The sequence below is a fragment of the Podarcis liolepis genome (assembly GCF_965112155.1).
Source record: "Podarcis liolepis genome assembly, chromosome: 9".
NCBI classification, from domain to species: Eukaryota; Metazoa; Chordata; class Lepidosauria; order Squamata; family Lacertidae; genus Podarcis; species Podarcis liolepis.
The window spans coordinates 58102326-58123015 of NC_139564.1; the positions used below are offsets into that span (position 1 = coordinate 58102326).

The following is a 20690-nucleotide window of genomic DNA, read 5'->3' on the forward strand; positions in this document are numbered from 1 at the left end:
CTTGTCTTTGTTCCTCCAAACCAGGATTACAAATCAGATTCAAAATACTGTTTGCAAACCAGAGTTTACAATCTCTGATATAACAAGAACCTATGCTTTGCTGCAAACAAAGAAAGGAAGTTACTGTGGATGCACAGAGTTCATTCCTATAGCATTAATTCACCATTTGCCAGAACAGATGGCTTCCAATCTTATTTTTATTGTTGAAGTGCTCTTGAAATATTAAAATTTAAGTTGCCAGCTATAAAAGTTGTGGCTAAATTGTGCCCAAATAATTTGAACATTGTTACCTTGAACAATTCTTACAGTTTTCAGTAATTTGGCTCAAATGAAACTGTTTTTGGTTTAACAGCGAGTTCTTTAGAGAGCATACAGAGTTAAATTCTATTAATACAATGTATTAATGTATTCAGTAATATGATATGCTACTGAACCAGAGTTGCTCACACCACTATGTTTTCCTACTTGCATTCTGAAAAAAGCTGTCACAAGTGCCTATCTAAATATTCACAAATGGGACTATTTAGATACAAGCCTGAGACAATAAGATTCCTTGGGAGAACACCAAAACATTCCTAAATTAAACAGTGACAGTAACTATGGTAGCTTTCTGGCAACCTTTCTTCATGCTTTTTGAAAAACATGTCATCAGCATCAGGTTCCCCAGAAGTGCTAACCTCAATCTGGAGATGTAACAAGTTACTTATTTCTCAGAGTACAGTGGTACCTCGGGTTACATACACTTCAGGTTACATACGCTTCAGGCTACAGACTCCGCTAACCCAGAAATAATGCTTCAGGTTAAGAACTTTGCTTCAGGATGAGAACAGAAATCGTGCTCCAGCAGTGCGACAGCAGCAGGAGGCCCCATTAGCTAAAGTGGTGCTTCCGGTTAAGAACAGTTTCAGGTTAAGTATGGACCTCCGGAACGAATTAAGTACTTAACCCGAGGTACCACTGTATGCCCTGGAGTTACAATTGCTGGTTTGTGTGACTGTTACTCCTTCTCACACTGATTACCGTATTTTTCGTCCCATAGGACGCTTTGCACCATAGGACGCACCTAGTTTTTTGGGGGGGAAATAAAGGGAAATTCCCCCCCCCTTTATTTACCCCCCAAAAGCAGGTTGGGGAAACCGAATCAGGTTGAGGAACAGCGGGATGGCGGCGCTGCACCTCCCTGCTGTCCCCCGAGCTTGTGGGGCTGGCCGATGTCTGACCCTCGCGCCGGGCGGCAGGTGCTATCCACAGGGTGGGGAGCCCTGTGGGGAACTCCTGCAGGGCTTCCACGCTGCGGATGTCTTCCCGGCGCGAGGGGCGCTCTGCTTCAGGGTGCCCCTCGCGCTGGGCGGCAGGCTGCTATCCGCAGCTTGGGGAGCCCTGCGGGGAACTCCCGCAGGGCTGCCTAGGCTGCGGATGTGTTCCCGAAGCGCCAGGCACTCTGCTTTCAGCGTCCCCGGCTCTCCGGGAAGCAGGCTGCTATCTGCAGCCTAGACAGCCCTGCGGGAACTCCCGTAGGGCTGCCTAGGCTACGGATGTCTTCCTGAAGCCTGGAGAGCGAGAGGGGTCGGTGCGCACCGACCCCTCTCGCTCTCCAAGCTTCAGTGAATGCCTGCATTCACCCCATAGGACGCACCCAGATTTCCCCTTCATTTTTGGAGGGGGAAAAGTGCGTCCTATAGGGCGAAAAATACGGTACTAACAGTGAGTGACACAAATATTGCCGTAAAAGACTTCTGTTTGCAGGTGTGCTGCTCACCTGCAAAAGCACCAGGGCAGCTGGGAAGAGCTCACACCCCAAAGTTTCCAAAGACGCAAACTTTATATTGAAACCCAACTTCTGCTTAGCACACATTTATGTGTTAACCTTTCATTACTAAAATATGAGCAAGTTACAACCCACTTGCAAAGGAGTGGCATGGTTTAAAATATGGGATTGAAAGTAACAACCCCTTTACCACACTGTCAACAACTGGTGGATAAACTATAAGCGTCTTATAGCTGGGGGTACATGTGCTGTTCCACAATACAATTTTCCCAGTCCCAGTTTTTGTGGCGTAGATAATTGGAGGGTGCCACTGAAATCTGCCCCCCCTATTTTGCTCAAATGGAGACAACAAGAACCCTTGATACCCAATCATTTGACATTATGTAGTCCAGAAGAATTGTATGCACACCTCTGGTCCTGAATGGCAGTTTGTTCATATATCTTATCTCCCATTCACTATCCATTAGTGACAACAGAAGCAACACTTTATGGCAACCTGAACATTTTTAATTGATAGGCAGCAACTTACCTGTCGTATTTTTAGATTGGTTTCGCCATCTAAATTTGATGTTTCAATGTAGCACATAGCTTGTGGTTCACTTAGAGGGGGGAAAAGATTCATTTTTGTGAGTTGATCACTTTAAAAGTTAGATCCATTCTTTAGTATGTTATTTTCAAAAATAAATTATATTTCTAATCAGCCATTCACATTTGTAGAACATGATTATCCAAATATGACCTTTGATGCTAATCCATATAGTAAGCCACACAAAGTTGATCAGTTGATCATACTGTCTTATACTTTAAGTAGAGAAAATATTCCAGATCTTAAGAGATTCTCAGAAAAATATTAAGCAAAGAATGCTAGCCAAATAAACATATTTGACAACATGCTAACACTACAATCTGCAGAATCACATACCACAAAACAATAAAGCACTCTGCAGAGATAGACAAACTTTTGCACTTTGAATTTATGCAACATGAAGTACATATGGAAAAGAACTGACAGAAGCAGAACCATTATTCCAGATGCACTGCCTATTCTATGCTTTCAATGTATGCTGAAGACCTTTCAGTTCCCCAAAGCATTTCCTGACTATAGGGTGTATATTGCTGGTAACTGTAGAAATTGTATTTTATTTTGTTTCCAATTTACTATTATATTTACTATTATTGTATAAATTTACTATATAGCACACCACTTTGTAATTCCTAAATGTTAAGCGGTTTAGAAGTCTTTTAAAATCAACCAGTTAATAAAGAAATATTCTGATTAATCTGATTCTGAAAGACTTAAGCTTCAAACGGCTTGGGGCCCAATAACTTGAATGAACCTATACTAGCCTGGCCATATCTTAAGCTGCTCCAATGGGGCTCTTCTCTATGCCTCATCATTAAAGGAAGTGAATTATATGGTGACACCGAAGAGGGTCTTTTGTGGAATATCCTCTTTAGCAGTGTGATTGGTGCCAACCTTTAGTTGAATTACAAAATGTTTCCACGCCACATTTCTCAATTTGATATTGAGCTATCTTCTGACCTTCTTTTCTTTAAGTGTAAATGACTGAATACTGATTAGAATTTAGACTATTTCACTATACTAATTAGTTGATAAAAATTTACATTCAGTCGTACTTCATGTATTTTTATAAATACAAAGTAAGGCTGTAATCCTAATCACAGAGTAAGTCCCATGGATGTCAGTGGGCTTACTTCTGAGTTAACATGCATAACATGGGGCTGCATATTTTGTATGGACTTTGAAAATAAACGAGGCAGCACAAACATTAAAAAGAAAGGACACATGCTCCACTAGAGACATCAGATTGGATTTTGATTAGTGAAATCAAAATAAGATGCAATCACAGCACAAAGACTGAGGTATATCTGAAGTATGCCAAGTATCGTGCAATATTTCTGCAAAGAAAAATATGACTATTTGCTAACTGCATGCAGTACAAAAATGTGCAACATTTACGTTTGTATTGAGGGTCCACTATAAAAGCTCAAGTACAATAATTGCTAATTTTTGAGTGTTATATAAAGTTACTGAAAGCGGGTTCTTTAGAATACAAATATGGACATTAGTTAAAACTTTAAATAGAATGTATTTAATAATGTAAAGATTTAACTAATTTCAATACAGGCAGCTGCACATCTACGCCAGCCTGCTGCACATTGAACCATTTCAAAGAAACAGTTTCTTTTATAATATAGCATTATTAAGTATGGTGTAATTACATACGTAACAGGAAGGCAAGAAAAGCAAATTCTGGATGTTCAAATATGCTTGCATTTGTGCTTGTTACTGCAATCCTATGCATGTTAACTCAGAAGTATGTCCCATTTATTTAAATGGGGTATATACCACAGTAAACATGGAAAGGATTGCAGTCTTAATAGTCTTTAAGAACTCAAGGTGAAATAGTCCTATTACTTAAGCCCAGGTAAACCTCTCTTGCTCTCCTATTTTATACGAATGCTGCATTATTTCTAGAATTCAATTTCTGTACACAATTAATATGTAAATGGTTGATGGTAGAAACACTGCTTTGGCCTAAGAGGACCCACATACACATTTGTTCTGAAACTGGTTCATTCTAACCTTGAAGACAGACTGATGAGATCAGCTGGGAGGTGTTCCCCATTGGTCACTTTCACTATTTCCCCTACTGCAACCTACATGTCCCAATTTAAAATTTTAAAAATGATTATAACACAACAAGTAAAGGGCAGGAAATCAAACGGACAAAAGACAAAAAGAGACAAAAAGTTGGAAATTACTATACAAAGTATGTTAATAAATGCTTGATGGCTTTTTTTTCAAAATCTATTTTAATAGGATCCAGGAAAATATGGTAATGATATAGACATATCAGAATTAAAATATTATTTAATAAATACATATATTTAGGTACAAACTCTTAAGGGGAAAACAACAACCCTTAGAATAGTTAAAATGTAAGCATCTGGTTATTTAAGATCTGCAGTGGCAAAGTCATGATACTGTAGCAATTAGAATTATATTGAGTTATGGGGAAAGGCTATGGGTGCTTCTGGAGTCACTTCTGGAGGATTCCTTCCTAGATAAAGAATTCCAGTACAGTGGATCCATTAACAGCACATAACCATTACTACTGCAATCCATGTTTCTCCAAGGTTCCCAGAAAAGTATTCCCATATTTTCTCAAGAAATTAAAATGAACACTAAATGTAAAAATAACAACTCCCGCTTGATGTCTCCTAAGAATTGATTTTATTTTGAAATTACCACCTTATTTTAGCAATGGAATAGGACATGAGGAGAATAATAAGAATAAGAATAAGAATAAGAATGTTGTCAAAATTCTGGACATCGGCTTTTTAAAACTGAGCAGGATTCATGTTCAATTAAAGCAAACATGCTTCCAGTTTAGAATGGTCCCTGAAGTAGTTATTTCCTCTCCAGCTTTTTTCTTTAAAAATATCCATTCTGCTGGACTGTGAATGGAAGGGTAAAGGAACAAAGCAAAACATAAAGCAATTCTTCTATTGCATGAGATGTGGGATGTGTACCAGAAGAACCTCTTCTCTATTTATTGGGCTAGTTGGCAAGGCCAATCAATAAAAGCTATCTCCTAACACCAGCATCAAATAGAACAATGGTGGAACAATGACTGTCCACTTACTAAAGGATAGTAAATCCAAAATTGGTTGTCTGGTAGGCACAGTCCGGCACCAGAATTGATTAAAAAATAATAATTAAAAACAACAATAAACTGAAACCAGATTAAAACACATGACAGCTTCTATATGTCTGGATAGGCTTGGCTAAACAAAAGTGTTTTTAGCGTATAATACAGTGAAGCTAAGGGACGTGGGTGGCGCTGTGGGTTAAACCACAGAGCCCAGGACTTGCCGATCAGAAGGTCGGCGGTTCGAATCCCCGGGACAGGGTGAGCTCCTGTTGCTCTGTCCCTGCTCCTGCCAACCTAACAGTTCGAAAGCACGTCAAAGTGTAAGTAGATAAATAGATACCGCTTCGGCAGGAAGGTAAACAGCGTTTCTGTGTGCTGCTCTGATTCACCACAAGCGGCTTAGTCATGCTGGCCACATGACCCGGAAGCTGTACGCCGGCTCCCTCGGCCAATAAAGCGAGATGAGCGCTGCAACCTCAGAGTCGGCCACGACTGGACCTAATGGTCAGGGGTCCCTTTATCTTTACCTTTTACAGTGAAGCTGCCTGCCTGATGCCAGTAGCCAGGGAGTTACAAAGTAAGGGTGGCTGTCTGAGTCTAGACTTTTCTCTTCACTTTCCCTCATTCTAGAATTACTGGGAGAGGAAAAAATCCAGCAAATGGACATTCTCACAGCAGGGCTCTGGATGAGGCCTTTGATTCCTTTGCCCCGCACCTTAGAACTGCAGCCCCAAAACCCTGAGACTTGTATTGAAAAGAGAACGCCCATTAAGACAGTAAGCCGAGCAAATATGGTAATATATATATTGGCCTTACAAGCCAATTCATACTGCAAAGTATAAATAATAGATGCTTCATTTTAACAAAAACAACAACAAAAAACCAAGTAAACATTATGACAAATTGTTCACTTAATATCTTCCAAAATCTTCTTTTAAGGTTATTAAAAGTTCATATAATGATATGGTCTAATAGATTTTGAAAAAAGTGCATCCTCTAAATATTTGGTCTGGACTTGTAAATAAAGTTGTGCAAGGAAATAAAGATAAACAACCTCCATGTTTAAATCTTTCAAATATTAAATGTAATATTTGGCATGCTGATGTTATGAAGAAACTGGATGTTTTTTCATGTGTGAAAACAGTCGCCTCAGAATACCCCCAATGGCATGCTTTCTAGTCTTCTAAATAACTTTAAGTATTAAAATACTTTTTGTGTAAATAGCATCAGACAGATTGGAAGCCTCTATCCTATAAGGCCTTTATCCAGTCATAGTAAGTTAATTTTGTTTAGCTTGTAAATTAATAATTTCAGTAATGCAGTATTTCAGTACTTTGAGCCAAACTGGGAATAGAGGTAAAAGGTGCTTCTGTTTCTTCTTTATTTCCTTGAAGCATTTATAAAGTCAGTGCAAGGGTAGAGAAACCAGCCTCTACACCAGAAGCGTTGATGGGTATTCTCTACCTTGATGAGAGTAGTACAGTATCAGCAGGTATATATTCTGTGCCTTTAATTAAAACTATATCTCCAACATCTACCTGAAAGAAAACTAGGATTTGGTTAATAATCTGAGACTAACAAACAGCTCTTAATCTTTTTACTATATTTAAATATGTGTTGCCTAATAAAACTGGTAAACTACTTAAACTGGAACTTGCAAAGGTGTTCCAAAAATACCAGAGATCCACTGCAATAAATTGGAAGTGAAATCTCATCTGTCTATATTCTTTCTATACTTAACAGATTGGTTTTCCTCTGCATGGCACAGGGAGGAGCAAAATGATTACACCTTTGGTCTGTTTAGACTAGTATTGTCTACTTCAACTAGCATTTGTTCTACAAAGCCTCAAACAGATATTATTTCCCAGCAGTAATACTTCGGATCATTTTAATGATAGGATTGAATCTGAGACCTTCTGCATGCAAACCGTGTGATCTACAATCACTGAGCTATGGGCTCTTCCAAGCAAAATTACTGTATTGGAGTCCCAGCAGGATAATTATGATAATGGTTAGAAAGATCTTTCCTGGCTTCAGTCAAAGCATATAATGGAGAAAGCCCAGCTGAAACTTCTGAAGGAGAGATCAATCACTCTTGTGATTATGTAAACTTGATTAAATCATATTTAGTGAAATTAAAAAATACGTAACCCTTTTTAATTTTATTCCAGCATTCCATTTCTTAGTCTTCCCTAAATATATCTTGCAGTCAGGTTACATGACTCATTTAATGGACAACAGAATTGGCTTGTACCAGAATAGTTAAGCAAGTGAGGCAATAAATTCATTATTGTGGTGTTTCATTAGCACAAAGTTGCACTGACACTAAGGGGAGGAGGAGGCCACTTCGTCCAACTTTGGAATGAGACAAGGAACCGTTGGAAAACCATTACCTCCCTCAAAGACCTTTGGTGGCAGAGCAACACTGCAGTAGGGTTTCTTTGAATGCTCACAGTGTGGATTACTACTGCTGTTCCAACACAGGGAATGGGTCCAACTCACAGCACTATGAAAGGCACAAGTTATCTTTTTAAAGAGGCACTGGGATGCATTTGTGTCAGATTCAGTACTAAACTGCCTCTATGTGGAAATGCATGAAAATCTACATATTTCACATATCAAGCCATACAGAAATGGTCTTAAATAAAGAAATAAAATTCACATTTAAAAGTAGCTTTTCTTTTCTAATTTACTTTATTTCTATTGTTGGTGCCTTTCTTTGTGCAGAAGTTGTATTCTGCATGTATCAGAGTTGTTGCACAAGAAGACTGAAATGAAATCCTAAGATGTTCTTCCCTTTGCACAAAAGCTTGTGTAAGCTCCTGCATAAGACTAGAACTTCAAACAACCTCCCTAGTACTACCTAATCTGGTAGAACAGCACCATCAGGTATTTTCCATCTCTTCTATTTTTGGATCAAATCCAGTATTTACACTTTTATGCTGAACACTAAAGAGATCACCTACCTTTTCCCAGTGCACAATTTCCCAAGCTCCATTTCTCAGTACTAAAAAATTAAAAACCAGTGAAAACACAAATGTTGATATTAAATAAAACCAAACTATAGGCACGGTTTAACAAAACAATTTATAAATAACTACAAAAATGCATCATACTATCAATAAAAGCAGTCCTATACTTAACATGTGTCAACATAGAGACCATGCTTATTGACTAGAAAATGTTTGTGGTTCACCTATTTTTATTTTATTTTCGCACAAAATTCTCTCTTTCAAGAATGGAGCAAAGAACTTACAGAGCAATCCTAAATCACAGGTTGGCTGGAGGGGGTTAGGGTTTTATGGAATTGTCCTGCTGTCAGCAGAGAAAATGCTCCCTGGTGGGTGGGTGATCATGTTCGCTGTAGAGGCCTACATTATGCCCAAGAAAAGCCCCGCAGGCATAGATCTATCATCAGTGGTGTTCCTGCTGGCAATAGCCAGGGTTAGGTCTTTCTAGGAATGGAATGGGGACCCTTCATTAGACAATGAGGCCCCATCTACACCAGCCTGAAGGTGGTGTAACCAATTGTCCAATGGATTCGGGGGTGGGGTGGGGACACTTCCTGACCTGGCTGGTAGATTTCCCATCATTTTATTCCCTCTCCTTCTCACTTAGGACTGCACTCTTCTCAACACACAGATGCTTTTATCCACAACCACATTTGAGAGATGACAAATGAGGCTTAAAGTAGCCAACTTTCTAGGTAGAGCACAGTTCATATTATTCCTGTATCTATACCTGCTTTTCAAAGTAGTCATAGTAACAATGGAAGCCAAATTAATTCATATGACTTCAATTTTCTTCACTGTACATTTTTAAAAATTGCTGTGGCATGTCTTTACCTTGAATTTTCTTCTTGTTCACAGCATTATCAGCTTTATGCCTTTTCTGAAACAAAATTGGACAATGTTAGAAGCTACTGTACTGAAATACCAGAATGCTGCGCTATTTTGGGGGTGGGGATGGGTAGAAACTAAAAGTGAAAGCCGTTTGTTTAGGAATCTGTGTCTGGGAGTGGGGGATTGGGGTTCTTGTCACACAATGGTTCATTTGCAGCACTGCCACTAGATTCTTGCCCTAAGGCAAGATGGGGAGCAAAAATATAAGCTCTGCAATCACTCTCCACTGCCTAGACAAAGGGCCAAATGCATCCTTCCAGGACAGTAGAGAGTGATTGCAAAGCTTATATTTCTGCTGCCCATCCTGTCCAGCTGGGAATAAGGTACTCATTCTGAAAGAGGCTACCCACCACTGGCTTTCCTTGATTCCCAACTAACAATCCAATGCAACAATGAAAACCTGATGGTGCAACTTCACATCAACCTACATCTTGTCATCTTCTCCTAGTTGACTGCATAGGAACAAATATACCTGCCCAGATCCATCGTATTCACACACACACACACACACACACACACACACACACACCACAAACAAGGCAGTCAATGGATCCATAATTCTAACAACCTTTTTGTTTTTTCAATAGCGGCTTTTGACCCTAGGATGGGGACACCCACAAAAGTCCCACTTACTTCCAAGTAAATATGTACTGTAGCTTGTCACGCTTAAGATCAATTTAATCTAATTGGTCTTAGCACATACAATATTATATCTAGGATTGCAGCTTTAAGAATTGATAGCATTTATTAACACCCCCGTTTCTAGAAATTTTATCAATATGAATATAAAAACAAAGCAGCATCCCAGGCATAAAAGAGTTACAGGTCTTTTCAAGTGAAAAAAAAATTAAATATATCAGAAAAGAAAGGATATTAGAAGGGCATGAGAAAAGTATTTTGAAACAGCTATTACAAGATGGCGGCATCATTTTTAAAAACTTGTAGGTTGGATCCAAATATAACCTTCCTCACAAGGGTACCTTTGGATTCTACTCAACGTAATTTACAGAATATACATTATTTAAAGATAAATACAAGGATTTAATGTTACTTGGAAAAAATACTTACAATATCTTCTATTATTTCTTTTACAGCTGCTACAATTAAAATAAATAAGAGCGGAACCAATGTTGTATAACGTCCAGTTGGAGAAACATCTGGAATTTGCTAAAGAAAAAGAGAGGATGGAAATGTAGACTTCATTGAGAAAAATATTATTTAGTTGTTATAAGCAGAAATAAATAACAATACAAAACCTAGTTTAATACAAAAACCCACTTTTAAATGTAAAATGACAATTCTCAAATACATGTTGAAAGTTTGAATGAAGCAACAGGCATTTCACTTTTAAATGGGAAACCCTGGGATAATGTTGCTATTGTTCCTAACTGCTCAATACTCAGCTTTTTCCACTTGCTACTATATTGGCCCGAATATAAGCTGCACCCGAATATAAGCCGCACCTTTAAAATTGGAGGGGCAGGGAATAAAAAAATTAAAAATACCCGAATATAAGCCCATCCATTCCTCGCTACTCCTGGCTGCATACGGGGGGGGGGGGGAGCTGCACTGCGTTGCCATTGGCCTTTCCCCTTCCTCATTCTCTCTCTTCCTGGCCTTGGGGGAGAGGACGGGAGACTACTCACAGGGTGGGTGCCGCATTGCCGGGCTCCTGGTGCTGTTTGCCCCACACTCCTGGCTGCATACCGTAAGGTTGTGAATATAAGCCACATTTTTAACTTTTCACAGTCGGGATTTGGGGGGAAAGTGAGGCTTATATTCAGGCCAATACGGTATCTCCTATCACCTAAGCTTCTTTCTCATACAAATCTTGCTAGATTCCTGAACCTTGGGATATAACCAACTTTGCCCCTGTAATGCTTAGCACCTCCCATATTGTTCTTGGGTATTTCTTGTTAACTGCTTCTTCGTACAAGACATACCTTGAAAAGCTGACTCAAGCATCACCCAGAAGCATGGAATAGAATTGATGTCAAGTACTATCCTATAAGGGGACACGGGTGGCGCTGTGGGTTAAACCACAGAGCCTAGGACTTGCCGATCAGAAGGTCAGCTGCTCAAATCCCCACAATGGGGTGAGCTCCCATTGCTTGGTCTCTGCTCCTGCCAACCTAGCAGTTCGAAAGCACGTCAAAGTGCAAGTAGATAAATAGGAACCGCTCCGGCGGGAAGGTAAACGGCGTTTCCGTGCGCTGCTCTGGTTCGCCAGAAGCGGCTTTGTCATGCTGGCCACATGACCCAGAAGCTGTATGCCGGCTCCCTCAGCCAATAAAGAGAGATGAGCGCTGCAACCCCAGAGTCGGCCACAACTGGACCTAATGGTCAGGAGTCCCTTTACCTTTACTATCCAATTGCCCATCACCGTCATACGTTACATTCCTGCCACACTACTGCTTCCAAATACTCCTGTCACCCTACTCTTCTGCTCTCCCAATAACCCATATCTGAGGAGCAGTTTGCCAGCCTACTTTCCCAGACACAGGGGCGGAGGAAGGGGGGTGCGGTGGGGACGGTCCGCCCCAGGTGTCACCACTGAGGGGGACACACAAAATGCTGGGCGGCACTCACAGCGTGGCCTGCAGAGTGCCCGAGCCACACGTCTCTCCAGGGAGTGAAACGGTGGCTTGCGCACCCGCAGGCTCTGTGCCCAAACGGTCCGCCCACTGCCTCCTCCTTAGCTGTAGAGTGGCTAAGTGGGAGGAGGCAGGCAGACTCCTTGGGGGCCCCCGCAGAGTGTCCTGCGCCAGCTTGCTCCACCCTGTGGGACGGTTGGCCCCACTCCAAGATACAGGGCACAAGCGCCACTCCAGATGCCTGATTGGCTTGCTCCGCAGCTGCCCAGACACTGTCTTATTCCCCTCTGTCCCCAGGTACCCAATTATTTTTAGTGCAACTCCTTGCAAAAGAAGCAACTGCAGTGAGAAGCGGTTTGTAGAAAAAAAGAATTCTAGGTACTATGGTAAAGTCCCTAAACAGTGTGATGAATAGACACACAAATTTCCTTTTCTCTTAGTAATTCTTAATTTTGGGTCAAGTGTGAAAAAGACAACTGTTAAAGTGAGTGTACAGTAAGCTTCTATTACAACAACGTGACTGCATCAGTAAGAACATTAAACCGTGGTTTAGTCTTATGTAGATAGGCTGCAGTGAGCCAAAGCAAAGAGCTGGGCTTGTATGCTCCCCGCTCCCCTTTCCTCTTCCCATGTGGCAGAAAAAGGACTTTGGCAAAGATCAGTTTCACTTTCAGAGAGTGTCAGCTTGCTCTGTCATATGCACCAGGTTTTAAAACATAACAGTTTGTTGTGAGCCAGGATTCCTTGTTCATATGACACAACAAGCCAACATTCTTTGGAAGTGACAGTAAATTTGTGGGAGAGCATATGAGCCCAATGCTATACTTAAGTTTTCTGCAGCTCACCTATATAGTTGGCTCAGCATTACATGTGAACACAGACATTATGCATTTGTAAAAGCATCACTGTTTGTAAACACGACAATTCTCCAGTGTTAAAACCATGCATTTCAAATACATTTCCCATGAAGTAGTACCACACCACACAAATCGAATGGATGAGGACCTGGCATTTCAGGGACATTCAAAGCAATTTTATTTTTGACATAGAACAATTGAATATTATTAAATATATATTTACCTCGTCTAGCTTACCTGAAGCAATGCAATGAAAAGAAAAAAGGCATTAGCAGCTCTTCTGAACTGGGAATAGAGGAACCTCGGCAGGAATGTGATTAAGTTGTATTTTGCAGTGCTAAGAAACAGAGATTAAAACTGTATGTAGTTAAGAGATAGAGATAAAAATCACACAGCACCCTGTATTCAGAATGCACTAATCCATAAGATACCTTTCAGTACTGTGGAGACAGTATTATGGAACAGTCACTGCTCACAATGTATAAATATTTATTTTTCCTTTTGTGGTCTGCTTAAAACTATTTTGCAGTTTCTCACAGTGGTTCAAATTGTATCCAAGAAAACTCAAAATGAGCCCCAGACCACAGCCATTTTCAGTGCCATATACCATGCATAAGTTTTGCTGTGAATGGATACTTTTTTAAAAAAACTACATGGTGTATTTCTAAAAAATTTAAATTAAAAATGCTCCACTAAGTCATATACCAAATACAAAACACAAAAATATTTGCATACTAGAAGTTGTGCCCCTGCTCACTCTACTCACCAACCACACCATCATTCCTCCACTTTAACCTCCTAGAGTTTGCCCTTCTTACCCCATATAACTACCAAGTTCACTTTTCAACTTCCCAACCCCATTTTTGAAGGCACTTCTCCCTGCTGTTCTGCAGACCTACTGTATTTTTCGCCCCATAGGACGTACCGGCCCATAGGACGCACCTAGGTTTTTTTTGGGGGGGGGGGGAAATAAAGAAAAACAATATTATTCCCCCCCCCCCGGGGTGGGGCTGGGGGAAGCCCGAGCTTCCCCCGACCCCAGCCCCCAGAACAGGCTGCTATCCGTTAGCGGCTCTCCCACGTCTAGCGGAGTGCTGCGCGAATCCTGAAGCTTGGGGCGTGCTGAGCTCAGCGCACCCCAAGCTTCTGGGTGCAGGCAAGCTCTCCACTAGCCGTGGGAGAGCTGCGTCTCCCACAGCTAGCGGATAGCTTCCTGAAGCCTGGAGAGCGAGAGGGGTCGGTGCGCACCGACCCCCCTTGCTCTCCAGGCTTCAGCGAAAGCCTGCATTCACCCCATAAGATGCACACACATTTCCCCTTCATTTTTGGAGGGGAAAAAGTGCGTCCTATAGGGCGAAAAATACAGTACTTTGCAACATGTTCCCACCTCCTTATTGCCCTCCTGTTGTTCAACCCCCTTTTGCACACAGACCACTCCCATGGTAATCTCCTGCATCCTTCTGCACATAGCAACGACTTAGCACTCTTTTCACTTTCTGCCCAATTATGAAGCCACAATCCCCTCCTATTTGTCAGACCCTTTCATGCCTCTGCTTTTGTCTTCAACCAGTTCCCATGCCTCCTACTCCCTGCTTTTTTGCAACCACTTTTGCACATTCAATCCCTTCTCCCCCACTCCACTTTCCTCCTCTCTTTTCTCAACTCTCCCTTACGCGCACACACCACCCCCATTTCCATGGCTCCTCCTCTCTCCTATTCTGCAGCCACCTTTGCAAGTTTTAGCAAGGATATGTACCCAGGGGAGGTCTGTCCCATTCCACTGCTTGGGGCAAAGTGGGAAGGTGCCCCCGCTGCAAAGCCTTGGTTACTGGGGTTGTCTGGCTATGGAGGCTTTCGATGAGATTTTGCAAAACTCCTGCAAAACCTTGAGGAACTCTCGCACTGCCTTGTAGGATCCTGCCACCATAGGTGGCTGCTTCAGCCCCCTTCATGTGCAGGCTGGCCCTTGTTGTATCCATTTCTGCTATAACAAGCTAACACCAAAAGGCCTTTCAACAGGGCCTTTCCTAACTCCCTTCTCATTTTATTCAAACTTATATTTTAAACTGCCACCCCATGCTTGCTGTATCCAAATTTCTGCCTCCTCCATTCCTCAGTTGCTTCATGTGAGAGAGATCAAGGATGCAGAGCCATCAAATATTCCAAAGTATTCTACGCAAACCTCTGCAGTAATTTAAAACCACTGTTTTCCTTGCAGTTTCCTCCATCCCTAACCAAACTGTTGTGTTGTTTTAAACCAGCACTTTCCCCCCCCTCAGTGCTTCTCCCTTCTCACTCCTATTGCCATGTTTGTGCAATCTACCTTCTCTTCTGTTTCCCTCCCATGCCCTGACTTCATGCAAATCCAGGATCATGATGCAGCAAATCAAATCCTTCCATGGGAACTGTGTGATGACAGCCTTATGCTTTTATGTATATATGGAGGAAGAAATCCAGAATGTATTTCAAAATAAACTACACACAGTTGTTTAATCATGTGATATAATGTCATAACAACTTGTGCACATGTAATTCAAATTGTTCTTGGGCCTATGTGTTTATACTGAGGCCTCAAGGTGTTGTTGCTTCAGATAATGCTACTCTGCAATGTCCCAAGCTCTCATCTGAGGTAATTTTGCATAAGAAAGTCTATGGTACTTTCTCTCCATGGCTCTTCATCGAATGTTTGTTTTTAAATCTTTCATTCTATTTCCTTCAATATCCAGTAGATGGCGTTAGCATATTAGACACTACACTTTTGTTGGATGGAAAAAAAATGGGATATTGTCCTCTCTCCTTTGAGCAGGTGTCCACAATATAACTTGCCAGCATGCCAGGAGCAAGTGTCCCAGCAGCCTTTCCTTCCCTTTTCCAAAGTGCATCTTTCTTCCAAGTCCTCTGTGCTTACCAAAGAACTCAAAGAAACAGTCTCGTCTCATATGTGGATGTTTGAAGTACATAGGAAATAGTGGGCGAATCCCCTGCTGTTTCTAACCTTCTCCAAACTGCTGCATAAGTGAGACAGGTCTTTGCTTTTTCCAGAGAGTTGCATGCCTAATGATATGAAGCTGGCACCCCCTACAATAAGTTTTAAGTACCAACTTAAGGCTTGGCTATTTCAGCAAGCCTTCCTAGGAAAATCATTTATTTTTATAACCTTCTTCTTGAATGAATGAATAAATGATCTGACCAGTTTCACTAATACACCGCTGACTTTGGAAGCAGCTGCAATTAGGAAAAGCAGCACACCATTTCCTTCCACAACAGAGTTCTGCACATCTCCATTGCATTTGTAGCTACTGTATAAAGCTACTGTTAGGGTTTGATCTATCCCACCTGAGGCCCAGGGAGCATGCACTCTCAATATCCTCCCATTGAGGATATTCCCCACTAGGGAAGCTATTAATAAATTAGCTGCACAAAATGCTCATCCCTCCCACCCCAAAGCTACAATGAATGTTTGTGTTTTGAGAACAAGAAAGAGATGAGGGCATATCCAACAACAGGTCGGATCCGAAGCTTTGGCAGTTTGAGCTCCATTTGCACAATATGCCTCTGATTTGGAGATATTCTCCTACCCCATTGCATCTCCCTGAGCTAACACATTCTTCAGGTTCCTCTGATCCTCCAGAGAAACTTGGGAGAGGACATGGAGGTTGCAGGGAGGAACAGAGAATAGGAAAGATTCTTATAGGAATGGCTTTCTGGATCCCATACAATATTTTTAAAATGAATAATAACCGTTTCAGTTTAGCACTGGTGCCTGGGTACTAAAAACAAAAAATAGCAACATCAATCTCAAACACTCTAGAATTTATTGTAGCTTTGTTTGGAAAACATTAGGAATGTTCTTCTTTCAGGCATCAATTATTATTAACTTCCAGTTAACTGATTTAACTGCTAACATGAATCTCTTTTTACAAGTCCCCATTCAGAGTGAATTAACTTTTTCTAAGAGTAGGTAACATGTCCTGCCAGATTTTTCTTAACACTCCCATTTCTTTAAAACTGTACATAAATTGTGACAATATAAAATTGTAACTTAATAAAAACAAAATTAACAACTGCAAATTATAAAGAGGTTATAAGAGTTAGTTATAAATACCTGACGTGATTGTTACAAAATTTAGAGAATTGTGGTTGATTGATAAATATAGTTCTCACTTCTTCCTGATCAGCTAGTGAGGTCTTCTCTGAAACATCATCTGTCTTCTCATAGCCTGTAAAATATTAGCCACTTAATATACAATTAAACATATTTATAGCACAATGACCTACATAAAAACCACTGGGAGAACTAATCCAGAGGTTTGGGTTGCACCACCATTTATTTACATGCAAATGACATGCAGCTCTGCCTTATATCCCAGGAAGCTTTGGATTTAATGAACTGGTATCTGAAGGTAGTTTTGTTCTGGGTGAGAGAAAACAAGCTTATGATAATCCAGACAAGCTGATAGCACTATGGACAAGAATCCTGATGTATCTGGATGGATGTGTGCTACCAGTCTTGGCACTATCTGTGAAAGCATTACCGAGGAGTGCATTTTACCATACTGCAACCTATCTAGAGAAGGCAGATCTAAACTGGGGGCTCATCCACATTTCCATTTGTCACGTACTTTCAAGTCATGGGCTGAGAGGTGGTGGGGTGTTTTTTTTGTCCTGTTGCAAAGCCACTGCTGAATCTGAACAAACATCAATCAGGGTGTATGCAGATTAATGTCTGCTCAGATTCAGCAGTAAACAATGGGTTTTCCCAGGAAAAACAGCAGGACAAAAGAACCTCTTGGACCCATGACTTGAAATCACAAGACAAACGGAAGTGTGGCTATGCCCTTCGTTACCCATGCACTAGTGACATCCAGACTAGACTACTGTAATGTATTTTATTAGACTAATGTGATCTGCATTTTAAAAGGATCCAGAAATGTTAACTGGAACAAAATGTGGTTGCTCAGATGTTGGTGGAGCAGGGCAGTCAGAGCATGTGATGTGGCTCTTACGTAAACAGCACTGGTTGACAGTATGTTTCTGAAGTGCGATACAACTTTAAAACAGGGTTGGTAACCCTTTTTAAATATTTAGAGCCACATGTTCTCAATCAATTGTTAAGTAACCTGAATTTCTCCCCCCCCCCATCCTAACCCAGCCCACCTCTGGTTTCAGCTTCACCCAGATTCTTGCCTTGCCATTCCCAAGACATTACCCAAAGACTCCCCTAATTTTTATTTGGGATATCTCAATGATTTCCCCTCCCACATTCCAGATTACTGCATCATTTATACTTAATCATTAAAAGCTCACAAATCAAGTTCTGAAAGCATTATTTAAGCTTTCACTCCCTACTTGTCAGCATCCAGAGGCATCTGGCTGGCAATGGTTGGAAAAAGAATGAAGGAGATTTGATCAAATGGAGAAATTCTGGTATTCATATCCCTTCTTATGGCCTGCCTCATTCTTTTGCTTTTAAAGTGCTACCAGACTACAACTTCCATTATTATCAATGGGAAACACATTCCGTTATTTTCAATGGAAAATACAAACACTCAGCTAGATGGATCCATAGATCAGATTTGGTATAGGAAAACCAGTTACATAAGTGAGTCACCCTCACATAACCTCAATGATGCCATCAGGCACATATCGAGCAGTACTTTCTTTTCCCCTAGGAAAAAGGTTGCTGGTACTCATCATGATCCTCTTCCCACTCTTTTCTCTCTCACACACTTTCTCCTGTTCCCCCTCAATTAATTAAAGCCCCACTTTGCACACCCCTTCCCCTTCTTCAACTTCCTCTCCAACTTGACCCCATCTGCTCTTCAAACCCACCCAGCATCCCGCCTTCCCTTCTGCACCAGCTGAAAAGTCTCAGGAAATTCTAGGGTTCTTTTGGACCTTTTCAACACCCTTATGCACTGGTTTTAACTCTATGTCTAAAACGGGATCAAAAGAAGGAATCTCCCCAATCCACTAAAACATACAGGAGGGAAATGGAATTCATCTACAGCTGTAGCAGGGAATTAAAACCCCAATTTGAACTAAGGGCACGTGGGCCTTGCAGATTTATGTAAGAATTCCAATAATAAAGTACTATTCCCTCTCAAAGTTAGTCCCAAGATTCTGCTTTAGCAGAAAGATTTCAAGGACAAGCCTTCCAGGAAATTCTTGGTATCAGTATCCCTCTCCCCTAAGAAATTAAGCAGTGGTTTGGTTCATTGTCATTCTTTATCAACTGAACAATTATACAGAATGAAATGTTTGGCATCAAGAGACAGTTAAGAGGGCTTATCTAACTGAGTAAACGTTTGAAGATTTTCTCCTTTAAAGATACTGCCATTGTCATATAAGGACTTAAGAAATACTAGAAATATTTCGTAATTCTAATGAGTAAATCCAAATAAGGGAAGGGGTGGTGAAGAGTAAAGTTCAATATTGTTATTATTCCATGGTCTGTTTTTTAAACAATGTAGAGACACTGTATATATAGCTTGTTTGGTCACAAATCACAAAGCCATAGTCTTGTAAAAGTAACATTTGTTTCAATGAAACTAATACACATTGCATCTTTCTGTTATTAATATATGTAGGGTTCTGCCAAGTATCAGTTCTACAAGAGTAGTCTCATTTAAAAAAATGTAAACTTATTTAAGTAATTTTAATTCTCCTTTGAAACGTGAGTATTGTTCATTCTAATCATTTATATTCTGTTTTAAGCATGTTTCTTGAAAATATGGGGTAGATTATGTTGATAAAGTTATTGAGGCTCAGTTCCAGGTTTAGCTTCTGCAACAGAAAAATATACATTTGGCCTCTGCAATACAATACTATTTACAAAGCTTTTCTGCATTAATTTTTCCTCATTGTTCCTCACATTACAAATTGCATTCTTTGACTGACTCTATGCACATAAAGGCCTTGTAAGCCTCTAACAAGTAAGTTATAGTAATCAGAATAAAATTACTAAAATAAAGTATTATCTGTCTTAATTCTGTACAAAATTAGACGAGGGAAGAAAAGTACAGTAGTTGTTAAGTGTAGCTAGATCAGTTTCTTTACGTATCTGTAGAAATTCTTTCTCTATCCAGGTTAATGTTTGAAATGGTAATATTTTGAAGATATCATGACATATTATTTATAATTTATCACAGCTTCAAATGTAAAATATATAAGCTCTGATCCACTTAGTTGCCAGACGTATAGGGAACCTTTTTTCCATGCATGTATGTATCCCTAGCAGCAACAAGAACAGTGTGTGCTAATAGGCAATGTACTTGGGTTTCTACTTTCCAATGCAATTACCGGCACACACAGAACCCTCTAGTAGCCATATCTATCAGCTGTTTGGGAGAGGGAGTTGGATTTAATTCTGCCAACTCATCAGCATGATTACAATTTTTTTTGTAGAGGGTTCCAGGCACGCTGCACATGCGCTGTTAGACTGCAGCCAATCAGCAACCTTATGTAAGATATCTGTTGCTGAACCATAACATTTCTGACAACAGGTTTATAGTAAAATGAGCTTTCTGCACATATAAAAGTAGTGATCTTGAGATGCAGAATGAAGTCAACGAGGCATTCAAAGGAGGTGTCGAGAGTAATGGGAGATTTCAATTACCTTTACACAGATTTGAGTAAATGCATATTATAGTCGTGACAAAGAGGTAAAATTTCTAGGGACTCAAAATCAAGGGTGGAAAACCTGTGGCTCTTCAGATGTTGCTGAACTCCCAACTTCCATCAGCTTCAATCAGCATATCCAGTGCTAGGGGGTGATGTGAGTTGTAGTCCAGCAACAGGGCATAGGTTCCCCATATGTTTCTTAAATGACTAAACCCTGGATTTGTTGCTCATGGAACTGATCACAGGGATACAGACCCCAGACTTAA

General features: G+C 40.5%; 1 protein-coding gene across 11 annotated transcripts in view; it reads right to left on the reverse strand.

Annotated features, from left to right (window-relative positions):
• Positions 1–20690, reverse strand: part of ATP8A1 (ATPase phospholipid transporting 8A1) — a 75015-nt gene that overhangs the window by 44432 nt on the left and 9893 nt on the right. For 2 of the 11 annotated variants that reach the window (XM_083459790.1, XM_083459786.1), the window contains exons 2-8: positions 16907–17021; positions 13039–13138; positions 10419–10517; positions 9294–9339; positions 8415–8455; positions 4377–4450; positions 2298–2367 (exon numbers count right to left, since the gene is read on the reverse strand). In XM_083459790.1, the coding sequence (XP_083315916.1) occupies positions 2298–2367; positions 4377–4450; positions 8415–8455; positions 9294–9339; positions 10419–10517; positions 13039–13138; positions 16907–17021 (545 nt within the window). Of the gene's footprint in view, positions 1–2297; positions 2368–4376; positions 4451–6912; positions 6983–8410; positions 8456–9293; positions 9340–10418; positions 10518–13024; positions 13139–16906; positions 17022–20690 lie in introns of those variants that run through there. The other 9 variants (XM_083459791.1, XM_083459789.1, XM_083459787.1 and 6 more) reach the window with 7 other exon arrangements.